This window comes from Zalophus californianus, chromosome 5, assembly GCF_009762305.2.
Source record: "Zalophus californianus isolate mZalCal1 chromosome 5, mZalCal1.pri.v2, whole genome shotgun sequence".
In the NCBI taxonomy this organism is placed as follows: domain Eukaryota; kingdom Metazoa; phylum Chordata; class Mammalia; order Carnivora; family Otariidae; genus Zalophus; species Zalophus californianus.
In genome coordinates, this window is record NC_045599.1 from 86,440,119 (window position 1) to 86,454,406 (window position 14,288).

Below are 14,288 nucleotides of genomic sequence, written 5' to 3' on the forward strand. Positions count from 1 at the left end.
TAGCTTAAAAAGAGAACAAAAGCAAAAATAATAAGAGTCAGGAATGAAGGAGAGACTATCATGCCAGATCCTAAAGACATTGAGATATCATAGAAAGATATTGTGAGCAACTTCATAAGATATTGCAGATGAAATTCCTAGAAAAAAAAAAAAAAACTGATGCAAGGAAATTTAAAGTCTAGGAAGGTATACAGCGGTAAAAGAATTCCACAAAGCACCTGGGTGGCTCAGTTGGTCAAGCATCGGACTCTTGATTTCAAGGTCATGAGACTGAGCCCCACACTGGGCTCACACTGGGCGTGGAGCCTGCTTAAGATTCTTTTTCTCTCTCTCCCTCTGCCCCTCCCCTGCTGCTTGCTCGCTCTCTCTCTCTCTCTCTCAAAAAAAGTCACAATTAAAACCTTTCCATAAGTATCCATGATAAATGGATTCATTTGTCAATACTACAGAATTTTTAAGGAAGAAATTATGACCACACTACAAAATTCTTCCACAGAATAAGGAAAAAAAGATAATCACTTCCCAATTCATTCCATAAATCCAGCATAACTTTGATGCAAAACCTTATAGAAAACATTATAAGAAAAAAAATATGGAACAATTGCACCCATTAACCTAGATGCAAAATCTTAAGGAAAATATTATCAAAGCAAATATGACAATATTAAAAATGATATTACATCATCATCAAGTGTCTTCATTCCAGGAATGCAATGATTGTTCAACATTAGAAAAAGCAAACACTGTAATATATCACAGTATCCATGGGCAAGTTACTTCACCTTTTAAAAGTTTAAATGTCCTTATTTAAAATTTCAATTTCCTCATCTATAAAATCAAGAGCATGAAAATACAAATAACATATGGTTTTCATGAGGATTAAATAATTAATGCAGGTAAAGTGCTTAGCACATGGCACATAGTACATGCTCAACAAATCTATTATTATCAGTGCCTTTTAAAAAATGATAAAAATGAAAGAAACAATATTTATATTGAATAATTTAGCAGACTAAAATCTCACTTATGCAACTCTTTTACTATGCCAAAAAAAATATCACCCCAAAACTTAGAGGCTTAACACAACTATTTCTTTAGCCCACAGTTCCACAGGTCAACAATTTAAGGTGGACACAGCAGAATGGTTCCTCTGGTCTTAGCTGGACTCATTCATGTGTCTATAGTCAGCTGTTCAGTCAGTTAGGAACTGGTTAGTCTTGGGGTGGAGGGGCAGTGGATCAACTAGGATGACTTGTCTCTGTGCCATGTTGTCTCTCATCTTCCAACTGGGTAACTTGGGTTTGTTCCCATGACAGTTACAGTATTCAAAGAGAACAAGAAAGGGCAGGCCCCAATACATTAGCATTTTTTAAATCTCCATTTGGGAGCACCTGGGTGGCTCAGTGGGTTAAGTGTCTGACTTTGGCTCAGGTCATACTCCCAGGGTCCTGGGATGGAGCCCTGCATCCGGCTCCCTGCTCAGCAGGGAGTCTGCTTCTCCCTCTGCCTCTGCCCCTCCCCACTGGCTCATGCTCTCTCTCTCACATACACACTCTGTCTAGCAAATAAATAAATAAAATCTTAAAAACAAATAAATAATAAAAAAAAGTAAAATCTCCGCCTGTATAACATTGGTATTGCCTCATTGTCCAAATCAAGTGTGTGGTCAAGCCAAGAATCTCAGTATAGAAGAAATCATGCCAAGGATGTGAATATAGGGAGTCTTGAATAAATTGGAGACAATTACTCTAATAATGTACCAAAAGTGCTAAGACAATAATTCTTTATTTTAAAAAGCTATGAGAAAGTGTATACATGATTTTGCCCAACACAAATTACCCACCTATTTAAAATTCAGTAAGAAAAATTTTCTCCCAAAACTAATTGTTTTACTTAGCATTTCTATTTTTATGAAACCATCTCTAAGTTTCTAAGACATTAGCTTGGTAACCCAAACATAACTTTCCAAATGTAATGCCTGCTACTGCCCAATCCAAACTTTTTTCTTCAACTAGGCAAGTAAACCAATGGTTTTTTCTTACAGTGCTCTTATTTCTGCTAGGCTCACACATTTCCTTATCTAAGAGACACATTCCTTGACCCTGCTTCCTTGAGTCATTTATCATAACTCGTCATTTTTTTCTAGCTCAAGTACTACTTAAAGATGACAACAATGCATTCCTCATTAATATAAGGAAAAAGTTAGAGACCAGACATTTATCTGAACTCCCATTCTGTGCCATGAACTTTGATGGGACTAGCCGTATATATAATGTTCCATCTTCTTTTTTAAAAAAAGATTTTATTCGAGAGAGAGAGAACGTGTGCGTGCATGCACGCAAGGGGCGGGTAGACAGGGTACGGAGGATGGAGGGAGAGGGAACACCGAGTAGGGAGCCTGACTGTGCAGGGCTGCATCCCAGGACCCTGAGATCATGACCTGAGCTGAAGGCAGACACTTAACTGACTGAGCCATCCAGGCGTCCCTATTATAGTCCATCTTCGAATCTTCAGTCTCCTGAATGAAACAATAAAATTACTCTGTAAAGGTCATTTTTTGGATTTCTTTGTGTTTTCCATAGAATTTAGCATGGCAAAATAGATTTAGGAGCCAGAATATACATATTTATTTCATATTTTCTACTGAATTTGGTGAAAATTTTTATATAATTTCTTAGTGTATATACTTGTAGTTTCTTAATATTAAATAAGGGAATTCAAACTAAATTAAGTGATATTTCAAAGGCACTGACTAGGCATTCTACCATTTATATCCATAAATCATATATTTTGTTATTTAATAATCCAAATGTCTCTATCTCTACTTAACTTTTAGATAATACAGATCTAGAGTGAATTGTATCTTTTAGTTAATCTATCTAATGCAAATAAATATTTCTTATATTAAATATGTACTATAACTTAATATAACTGCCTTTAGAAATTTCTAGTTTAGAGGCACCTGGGTAGCTCAGCCAGTTAAGCGTCTGCCTTTGGATCAGGTCATAATCCCGGGATTGAGAGCCTCATCAGGCTCCCTGCTCAGTGGGGGGTCTGCTTCTCCCTCTCCCTCTGCCCCTTCCCCCTCTCACGCATGTCTCTCTCTCTCTCTCTCTCTCTCTCAAATAAATCAATAAAAAGTCTTTAAAAGCAAAAAATAAATTTATAGTTTAGATTTTTCTCTGAGGAAAACTTCCCTTCCCACACATTTACTATTTAAAATGAATGAAAGCATCCTTTAGAAGCCTTTTCACTAAGCATCAAAAACTAATTAGCGCATCTAGTTATACTTTTGTTTATTCTTTTATTCTCAGAGCTGACTGCTTCAGTAATAGGTCTTTCCTTGGACCTAGCAACTTAAAAATATTTGCTATGTCTGATTAACTGACTTAACGAATTTCAAATGTAATTATCTATAGTTATTTGCTAAAATTCTGAAGAAAGAAGATTATCCTATACCAAATGATTGGCCCTGAAACAGGCACATAAATAGGATTCTAATTATAGAAATGACAAATTTGAGTTGGCTTATTTATTTGGTGACAGTATACAATCCATTTGAGATGTGAAGTGGCATAGAAAAATGCAAAACCAGAGAATAATATGAATAATTGAAAATTCATGGCAAATGAAAAAACAAAGAGAATATAATAAGACTGGGTGAGATGAATACATATCATCCTCTATTTCTATTTAGAAACTAGCCAAAATTTGATTCTCATTTTTTTAAAACTTTATAGGGCAGCTTATACTAAATAATAGTAAGGTTCAGAGAGCACATGAAACTAAGGATTTATTTCTTAAATACCAACAAAGGGGATACCAGGTGATACAGTGGTCATCACTATAATAGATAAAATAGTAATTATTTTTTTCTTTTTCTTTCTATGTTCTATCCACAGCTAAGAATAGAACTGAGGCATGGTTGCATAAAAGCAAGCCCATGTAATCTAAAACAATGTAGTTCAAGTGGACAGCTCTTGATTGTCTTCTCTATAAAAAGATATTAGGAGTCTAGAGAAAAGGAATGCATGTTTTTAGATAGTCCTACATAAAGATTATTACTCCAAGTCAGATTTATGATTGAAAAACAAGGAGTTTAAGGTTTTGTTTCCTACTAAGAATCTGGAGTGTAGATGCTCTGTGTTGCAATAATGGCCCGTGCATATGCTTCGACAACCCATTAGGCAGAGTGAATTCATTATTTGCTCTTCTTACTTGTTAACATTAATTCACATCCCTAATTATTATTAGAAAACAGGATATTAAGAGTGTTAGGATAATTGCACCTGTGAAAGCAAGAAAAAGCCAGAAACTTCAGTGACAGGAAAAAAAGTGTACTTTAGTATAACAAACAAGTTAACCTAGCTCAAAATAAGACATAGAAAAGAAAAAAAAAAAACTGGTGAGCGTTTAAAAATATCATAGGATACCATATGGATAAAGCATTCTGGAAAATCACATTTGCATTTCATGGAGAATGGATAGCTAATTTCATAATGATTTTCTCTGAATGTGAAGGAAAAATATGTAGTCATTCAGCTAGAACTAGAAAAACCAATAACTTGTAAAATACATATTTAACTTTAAAGAAAAAGAGTAGTGTTAGTGAATCCAGATTTGCAATTTGTATTATCGAATGCTGGAAGGAAAAACTTACAAGCAAGATAACTAAATAATTCATTATCCAAATTGAGACACTTTTGAGAGTGAATAAATTCACTACTAATAAGAAAGCTGGAAAATTTAGGCATAGACCCAGGCTAACCTGGGCAAACTGGAATGCGTGGTTAGCGTACTTAAAATGTCTCTCAGGCACAAACCCAAAGCAGAACAATTATTCTTCCCCAAAATCACCTCCTCTCTTCAAGCTTCTTAGTCAGAAGAGTGCCAACCCTCTTATTTTTAACTAAACAGAGATCAGTATTAAATTTTAAAAAACAGCTGTGAGTCACTGACACTCACTGAATATGGACATTCCCTTCTCAGAGAGAAAGGACAAGCACTTCCTGACAATAGAAGCACCAATTTATTGTCTTGGCTTTTATCTTACCTGAGCTATATATATGCCATTATGGATTCGCCCATCTTTCTCATGATCCTTTGTTTTCTGTAATATTTGCCATATTTTGTTTCTAACTCCATCCTGCTCATCATCTCCCCGAAGTTCCCATGACATTTTCACCAGGTTATACATTAAGCCATAGTATCCAATCCATATCACTTGATCACCTGTTGAAAAAGATATATTCTTTGGGAAAACATGGTTTTATTCATCTTAGAAAAGCACAGTTTTGTGAAAAAGACAAAACTTTATTTTGCTAATATTTTAAAACCTGAAATTCTGAGCTTTGGAATTTGTTTTACTCTTCATAGCTCTTACTCCTTTAATTTTAAAAGATCACAGATTATTTTAAAATTTCCAGCCATAAGAAAAGATCTGCACCTAATATCATACCTCATAAATTTAAAGTTGGCAAGTAAACCAGGAACTATGTATTAAAAAAAAAAAAAAAAAACAAAAAACGTTGGGACTCAAGGAAAGAGGCATTTGTTCAAGGTAATAGGAACACTTAGACCACCACGGTGCATTTTTATAATGAACTAGAAAACAGGAGAAAAATCACTGCCTTTTATAAAAATGACCAAGCGCTATGAAACATGGCATTTGAACCAAGAAGAAAGCCTTGAAAATAATGTGAAAAGCAGACGAAAATTGCTGATAATAATTATAGACTGGAAGATTTTTTTTTTAATAATAGAGACATAAATCAACTGAAATAGAGGAAAGGGAACAATGAATCCAGAAGAGATTTTTTTAAAGTCTAAGACACTCCTCCTTCTAAGACTTATCTACCAATTAGTAATTTATATAAATTATCAAGGTCCACTTTTAAGATACACTTCTCCCATACAGAAAGGAGGAAGAAGTTTCTCTTTATTCTTTATCTTAATTACTTCTTATTTCTTACCTAGGTGGTATATTGCTATGCAATACTATTCAGGAGAAGAGAATTCTTTTTTTTAAGACTTTATTTATTTATTTGAGAGAGAAGAGTGAGAGCACAAGGGAGGGAAAGGGGGTCAGAGGGAGAGGGAGAAGCAAACTCCCCGCTGAGCAGGGAGCCCCGACGTGGGGTTCCATTCCAGGACCCTGGATTCATGACCTGAGCCAAAGGCAGACGCTTGACCGACTGAGCCACCCAGGTACCCCCAGGAGAAGAGAATTCTAATTTAGTTAGTGATGGAATAATTTGGAGAATAAAATAATATAGGAAGTCTCAAAAGGTATATGAACTAAAGTTAGCCAAAGAGGAACATGAGAGTACCAAGTATATGTGAAGCAGGTAAGAAAAACACGAGGAAGAGAAGGTTCAGGAAGGGAGATGGAAGGGTTTCAGAGTCAATTAAATTCTGTATTGTACTGTCCCCTAAATCCTGATGATAGTCTGTATGACACTGGAACTCATCAGTGCTCATCTTGAATAAGGATAGAATTACAATATGAAAAAGTCAAAATCCTTAACTTTTCCTAATTCAATATAGATTTTTTTATAATCCAGACTAGTAATAATAATAATTACTATTATAACTAGAAAACTTGGGCATTTCTACTACTGTGTGCCCTTATTCTAGTCCTCACTACAATGCTGCTATGAAGACCATATTATACTTAGCATAATAGAAGGAACATATGACCTTCAACTTGGTTGAAAGTCCCCTAGCATTACACAGCTGATGAGTGACAGAGCCAGGTGAAGGTGAGTCTAATCTTATCCCAGGCAGCACAGCCTTTCCAACTCAGACAAGTGCTTTTCCTTTGTTCTATTCCATTCACAGGAAGGGAAGAGACTAGAAGGTAGAAAGAGGAGGCAGAAGTGAAAGTATGTACACATCTTAAAAGTGGGAGGAGGATGGCAAATGTCCAGCTTCCAAACTTAAGTCATCTTTCATCATTTGTAGTGATACTTTGAAAGAGATAGTATAAACCACAAATACAAGGCTACAGTTAAGCAGCCAATTCTTTTGAAAATGTAATTTTCCCCCACAAAAATTTTACAAGTTAAAATTAGCATGCTGCAGTATTTGACATGATATGTATGAATTGGTGTCAGCAAGATGATAGAATAGGAAGACCCCAGCCCTCATCCCATCATAGAAATAATGTGGCAGCCATCCATAAACAAAAGTGCCTTTTTCAGGACCTTGGGATTGAAGTAAGAGGTTGTGAAACCCCACTGGAACCCAAGACTGAGCAGGCAGTCCCAGACCCAGGTGGCGTATCTGTTGGCACTTATGTGGTACCAGCCATGGACCTGGAAGCATCCTTGCCCCACTGTGAACTCAGCTCCAGCCCTCGTTATCCAGTCTTATCCACTAAAGGACCCAGGGGGAATCCATGCCTGCTGGTGCCCTTAGTAACAGGTTCACGGTCTGTGGGCCCTGAAACAGCTCTGTGACCTGGCTCCAGCTTCACTCTCCCATGGTCCAGAGGCAACTCTTCCCACCCAGGAACCCACCCATTGACCTGGCAGGAGTGTGCTCAGGGAAGTGATGGGGGCCACATCACTTGCACCCCAGGTAACAGGTCTAGTATCTGTAGATGCAGAGGTGGTTCCATAACCAGGCTTCTGCCCTGCTCAACCATGGTCCTGGAGGTGGTCTCATCTGCTTTGGGATGTGTGACAGAAACTGTGCCTACTCATTCCTTTGGCAACAGGCCTATTGACTCCCAGTAGAGAGGTAGCTATAAGAAAAGAGAAGGTGGAGGATGATAGTGAGGATCTCAAACTGAGCTTCATATTAGAAATGGATAAGGGGCTGGGGCGCCTGGGTGGCTCAGTCGTTAAGCGTCTGCCTTCGGCTCAGGTCATGATCCCAGGGTCCTGGGTTGGAGCCCCGCATCGGGCTCCCTGCTAGGCAGGAAACCTGCTTCTCCCTCTCCCACTCCCCCTGCTTGTGTTCCCTCTCTCGCTGTCTCTCTCTCTCTGTCAAATAAATAAATAAAATCTTTAAAAAAAATGGGTAAGGGGCACCTAGCTGACTCAGTTGGTGGAGCATGCAATTCTTGATCTTGGGGTTGTGAGTTCAAGCCCCATGTTGGGCATAGAGCTTACTTAAAAAAAATAATAACTTGTTGGGGCTCCTGGCTGGCTCAGTCGGTAGAGCATGTGACTCTTGATCTCAGGGTTATGAATTAGAGCCCCAAGTTGGGCATAGAACCTACTTTTTAAAAATGGATAAGGTAAAATAACTAAAGATAAATGGGGTCAGATTAAGTGGTAGATATTTGAGCAAAAGAGTAGTGTTCTATATGTTCAATAAAATGTTATGTCTATTCAAACAATAAACTGGGAAACCAATGTGGGAATTTTATGAGGTAATCTAGGTCTTCACTGTGATGAGCAGTAGGATCTTGGAGAGTAAAGGACAAACAAGACATTGTGGAGATCTAATGTAGGGATACAAATGTAGGGATCTGAAGGGGTACGTGCACCCCAATGTTTATAGCAGCAATGTCCACAATAGCCAAACTGTGGAAAGAGCCAAGCTGTCCATCGACAGATGAATGGATAAAGAAGATGTGGTATATATACACAGTGGAATATTATGCAGCCATCAAAAGGAATGAGATCTTGCCATTTGCAACGACGTGGATGGAACTGGAGGGTGTTATGCTGACTACTTTGCTATAGAAGAGGAGGAAGGCATGAAGTGGAAAGGAATAGTACATTTTTAAGCTGAGGAACTTGAAACAATAACGAAATCACTTGCAGGAAAGACATTATGGTAGAGGAGCCAGTTAGGGGAGAGGGGAGATAAAATAATATTTGGAAAATGTGGCATGGTCGGGGGTGAGGAGTATTTAATTTTCAGAAGCCTATAACTTCTTGTAAAAATATAGCTAAAATTTCAGTGAAATAGCAAAAGTGAAATTATGGATTTGTGAGTCTATCAGAAAAATAAGGCTTGAACTTAATATGAATAACAAAATAATTACGAGTTTTTAAATTAATAGTTCTGGAATTATGGACCTCAAAAATTTAAAAAAGCAGCTTTGAATAAAAATATGATAAATAAAACATACTGTGAATTTTAATCTATTTATATATTTGTTGATAGACTCCCAAACTCTTTACATTAATAAGAAGGATTGATTAAAGTACATATAAGCTGCCTTCATATATTTTAAGTTATTGGTTATTAAGGAATAAATATTTTATAAGTCTATAATAGTTGAATCATTGAATTGAATATGGTTTGTTTTTAGAATCTACAAGACCAGTGATTAGTCCATAAAATATATTCTGGTAACTGAGTTCTCAAAACTCACCAAACTTTTAAAATGCCATCAGTAATTTTTAAAGTGAGCTGTTCACGTATTGATTACAGTGAAATATTGCTTACAAATAATATTTGTGGAGAAAATTTATTGTATCCAATTGATTGACAGTTAATGAAAAAAACTTATAAAGACAGATGGGATGTGTTACAACTGTCTTATATAAAAGGCAGAATGCAGTCTAATATGCATGTCTAGACATTTGCTAAGAAGCATACCTGCTATGAAACTCTTCATCCAGAGACCAAGCTGAAGAATAAGGTACACTTTTGTTCTGCTTTGAGTGACCCTGTGGCAGCTATCAAAAATGTTACTTTTAATATACTGAGAGAAAATGTGTCTGTCTGCAGCTAAGCAGACAGTATCCTAGGAAATAACAAAGCTGAACCAAAACAAAATTCTTAATAAATTTTGAAAACTTATTAAGAAACTATGCTGTTTGAAAGCCCGTATCATGATCCTTTCTTTGTAGCAATGCTTTGCTTTAGTGTCTGAACTCCATGGAAGCCTTTAATTACCAGCCTAGATATTTAGATTTCACAAATTCAGTGAATGTGTAATATGAGTATTTCTACTTATATGAATGAGTATAAATGAATGCAGCCTTTACAATTTTGACAAATATAACTTGGCAGAATCAAATGTACCACTAAAAGGTAACCTGACTGTGAGATGTAGTTTAAAACATGGTCTTTGTGAAACGCCACATAAAGGAAAGGAAATAGATCAATGCCAAGAAACCAATGGACAAGAACCAGTCAGCAAGCCAGGCATTTAACAAATATTTACTGAGTCAATGCTATGTGCCAATGGCTGTTCTAACGTGCCAAAGAAAAAGACAGTGTTACTCTCTCGGGACATGTAATTCTAGTAGAGGAAGACAGATACTAAAAAAGTAAACAGAACAGTATCACTTCATAATGAATGTTAGGAAAAGGATAGAAGGTAGTAATGTGTTCAACAATGACTAGAGAAGAAAGTAACCATAGACACAATGAGAGAAAGACCACTATGAAGACACAGAATTCAAGATAAGGTATGATGGATTTTTAAAAAGTTAACCATCCAAGAAGCTGGGGGAATTGCAGCATCTGTGAGTGCAGAGGCCCACTCTGAATTATCATGGCCAATGTGTAGGCCATTGAAAGGAGTTTGGAATTTATTCTTAGTGTAATGAAAAGTTAACAGAGCATTTTAAACAAGGAAATGAACTGACCTGCTTTATGTTTTAAAAATCTTTTTGGCTTCTTGATGGAAAATGGATTCTAGGGAGTATGAGGGAAACAGGGAGACTTTCAGTTTTTGCAGTAGTCTAGAAGCAAAGTGATGATTACATAGACTCGGGAGTTGTACAGTAAAGAATTAACAATGTCCAAAGTGAGGGCTGGCCTTTGCCCTTACCTTCTGGGAGGTGACTCTTAGGCATTAGAATGTCCTGTCTGATAAGAATGTCTTTGTTTACCTGGTAGCCTTAGGCCATCAATTTGGCCACTGGAAGGACCAGAGACTGAGGTCAGCCATGTGTATGTGACTGAACTCCAATAAAAATTCTGAGTACCAAAGCTTGGTGACCTTCCATAGTTGACAATACTCTATGCAAAGAGTCATACATCATTGCTAGAAGTAAATGCTCTCTGCACAACTCCACTGGGAAAGGACAATGGATAGCTCTGTACAACTGTCCTGGACTCTGCTTTATGCACTTTTCCTTGGCTAATTTTAATCTTTATCCTTTTACTATAATAAACCATAACCATGAGTCAAACGGCTTTGCTGAGTTCTGTTCTTCTAACAAATTAGCAAACCTGAGGGTTGTCTTGGGGATGCTCAAACGCATAGGTGATTTCAGAAGTGAGAGTAGTCTTGGGGACCCTTGAACTTCATAAGAGATAGTGACAGAGGGCGTCTGGGTGGCTCAGTTGGTTAAGCGACTGCCTTGGGCTCAGGTCATGATCCTGGAGTCCCTGGATCGAGTCCCGCATTGGGCTCCCTTCTCCCTCTGACCCTCCCCCCTCTCATGTGCTCTCTCTCTCTCATTCTCTCTCTCTCAAATAAAGAGATAAATAAAATCTTTAAAAAAAAAGATAGTGACAGAGATATGGGGGTATATTTTGGATGACTAGTAGAATAAATAGGAATTCTAGGGTACTCCTTATTTTCAGAATGTTATACTATAGTGATAATAATTATCTATATCTATATACACATTAAACATTGATAGTTATTCTGTATATATCATATTTGATCATTACACATATTAAACACATATCCAACAGAATAAACCAAAGAGAACCAAAGTATTACTAATTTACTCAGTGTTTGTTGCAGGTAATACAGAAAACAAAAAGCAAAAAGCAAAAGTCAGCTGATTCCTATATTGGCATGGAGCAGTAACTGAAACATCATGGCAAGTAGGATGCTGCAGTTAATACAGAAATTTAAGGAATTGTGGGATGCCTGGGTGACTCAATTGGTTAAGTGTCTCCCTTTGGCTGCAGTCATGATCTCAGGGTCCTGGGATCAAGTCCCACATCAGGCTCCTTCTCAGTGAGGAGCCTGCTTCTCCCTCTGCCTGCCACTCCCCCCTGCATGTGTGCTCTCAATCTCTCTCTCTCTCTGACAAATAAAATTTAAAAAAAAAATTTAAGGAACTGAGTAGAACTTGCCTTGCTTAACTTTTATGATGTCTTTTGCTATAGTCGAGTATGGCAATCTGTTGATTGAAAATAATTATCTTCTGGAGTTATAACTGGGAACCAAAGAAGAATGTGGTTCATTTGCTTTTCAAGAACAACTGTGATTCTTATAAATTAAAGAAACATCAGACTTCTGATTTTTGGAGTTATTTTAAGTTTCATTCAACTAAACAATACCAACATGATTTTGGACTATCTCTATAGAAATAGTTAATCCTCACAGGTTTTTGTATCCAAGAGGCAACAAAGAAAAAAGAAAAAGAATTAACAAAGATTCTTTTGGAAATTAAGAAAAAGGAATGATAACTTTACATTTATAAGCACAGTACATGCAAAATTTATTTTAAAATCCATAATCTTGAAGAAACTACGATTCTGAAAGATATAACAAGTTGCCTAACATCATCTAGAACATGACAACTGAGCTAAGACTCATCCCAAACCTCTGACACTCCAAATTTCTGACAAGTCTAGCCCATTGCACATATATTCATCTACAACTGAGCCATTTTGGTGCTGTTTTCCCTCCTCTTCTTACTAAACTTCTCATCCTTCACCCTATTTGGATGGTCTTTTATTGTTCCTTCCTGTAAGTAGCTACTTAAAAAGTCTTTAAAAATTAAAATAACTGTTGGGGTGCCTGGGTGGCTCAGTTGGTTAAGCATCTGACTTTGGCTCAGGTCATGATCTTGGGGTCCGGGGACAAAGCCCTGCGAGGGGCTCCATGTTGGGCTCTCTGCTTAGTGAGAGTCTGCTTGTCTCTCTCCCTCTTCTCCCTCCACCCTCGTGTTCTCTCTCTTTCAAATAAATAGGTACAATCTTCTTAAAAAAATTAACTGTTCACTCAAAGCAGTAAGAAATATCTGGATCAAACACAAGAATAATGTATTAGATTAGAGATTTCTGTACCCATCAACATATTATCAGGTTACTTTTAATAGATGTGAGGGGTAAAGGGCAAAGTGACTCTAGGGTATTAGTATTCATTTCTGTACCAGATTAAATGACAAAAAAAAAAGTCAGAATCACTCTGAAGGATCTTAATATAATTCTGGCTGGTGTAACAAAGGAAGTTACAAGTATCTAACTGAGTTATTTTCATTAATATATATACATTTGCTTTTAATTAATTTGGATAGAAAGCCAACAACTATCATTCTTTTTCTTCTCTGCTAAAGTATATTATTACAAAAATTGTTTTCTAAAATGGCATATTGCAATATACTTTAATATCACTAATACTTTAAAAAAATCTCACTATTTCTAGTTCATGGGTCTTTTTTTCACTATGTTCAGCCACAGATGGATTTGAGACCATTGGCTCAAATGTGATATATCTTTGTATTTATGCCTCAAAAATGTGAGTAATGTTCCCATGAGATTTTCAGCTCCTTTATTTGAATAAATAAAGACTTTTACACAGTCAAAGGATTTTCAACTGAAAAGTCCAGCATGTTGTTTTAGCCTGTCCCAACCAAAAGGAATAGTAGCAACCAAAACTGGGAATAAATAGAATGAGATAGTGAAATCTTTTAGTTTACACATGTACAGAGCTAGATTAAGATTCATTTGTAGGATGAGAGAAAAACTTCCTGAAAAGAGTAGCAACACTTAACTTTCAAAAATCATGGTAACCCTTTGTCCTGGTTATTTGTGCTTTATGAAGCTCCTCATGTAAACAGAAAATTAGGTCTTAGGGCGCCTGGGTGGCTCAATCAGTTAAGCATCTGACTTCAGCTCAGTTCATGATCCCAGAGTACTGGGATCAAGCCCCACATCAGGCTCCCTGCTCAGTGGGGAGCCTGCTTCTCCCTCTTCCTGCTCCCTCTGCTTGTATGCTCTCACTTTCTCTGTCAAATCAATCAATAAATAAAATTATTTAAAAAAAAAAGAAATAAAGAAAATTAGGTCTTGCCTCCACCTGTAACAATCAATACAGGTTAAGTTTTAATTGCTGAGGCAGTACTGACAGGGAAGAAAATGGTTAGCTTTACCCATACTTATTGGGTATAAAGTAGTCTTAGATCACAAAATATAGCTCCTATCCAAGAAATATTTGACCACAGGGACTCCTTCCTTCACCTCATACAGTTTTCAGCTCTTCTCACACGTTCTGAACTGAAACTATTGTCCTCTGCCCCCCTTCCCATATCCCCAACAGCACTGACACCAGCTCAGGGAAAGGCTACAGTAAATGGAAGGGAAAAAAGAATATGTCTAGCAGTTCCTCAACCAGGTCCCTACAGTCT

The 14,288-nt window shown here is 36.9% G+C and overlaps 1 protein-coding gene across 6 annotated transcripts in view; it reads right to left on the reverse strand.

Annotated features, from left to right (window-relative positions):
* The window catches only part of TMEM232 (transmembrane protein 232), a 253,105-nt gene that overhangs the window by 138,790 nt on the left and 100,027 nt on the right, over window positions 1-14,288 (reverse strand). For all 6 annotated transcript variants that reach the window (XM_027605032.2, XM_027605038.2, XM_027605037.2 and 3 more), the window contains one exon: window positions 5,054-5,232. In XM_027605032.2, the coding sequence (XP_027460833.2) occupies window positions 5,054-5,232 (179 nt within the window). The remainder of the gene's footprint in view (window positions 1-5,053; window positions 5,233-14,288) is intronic.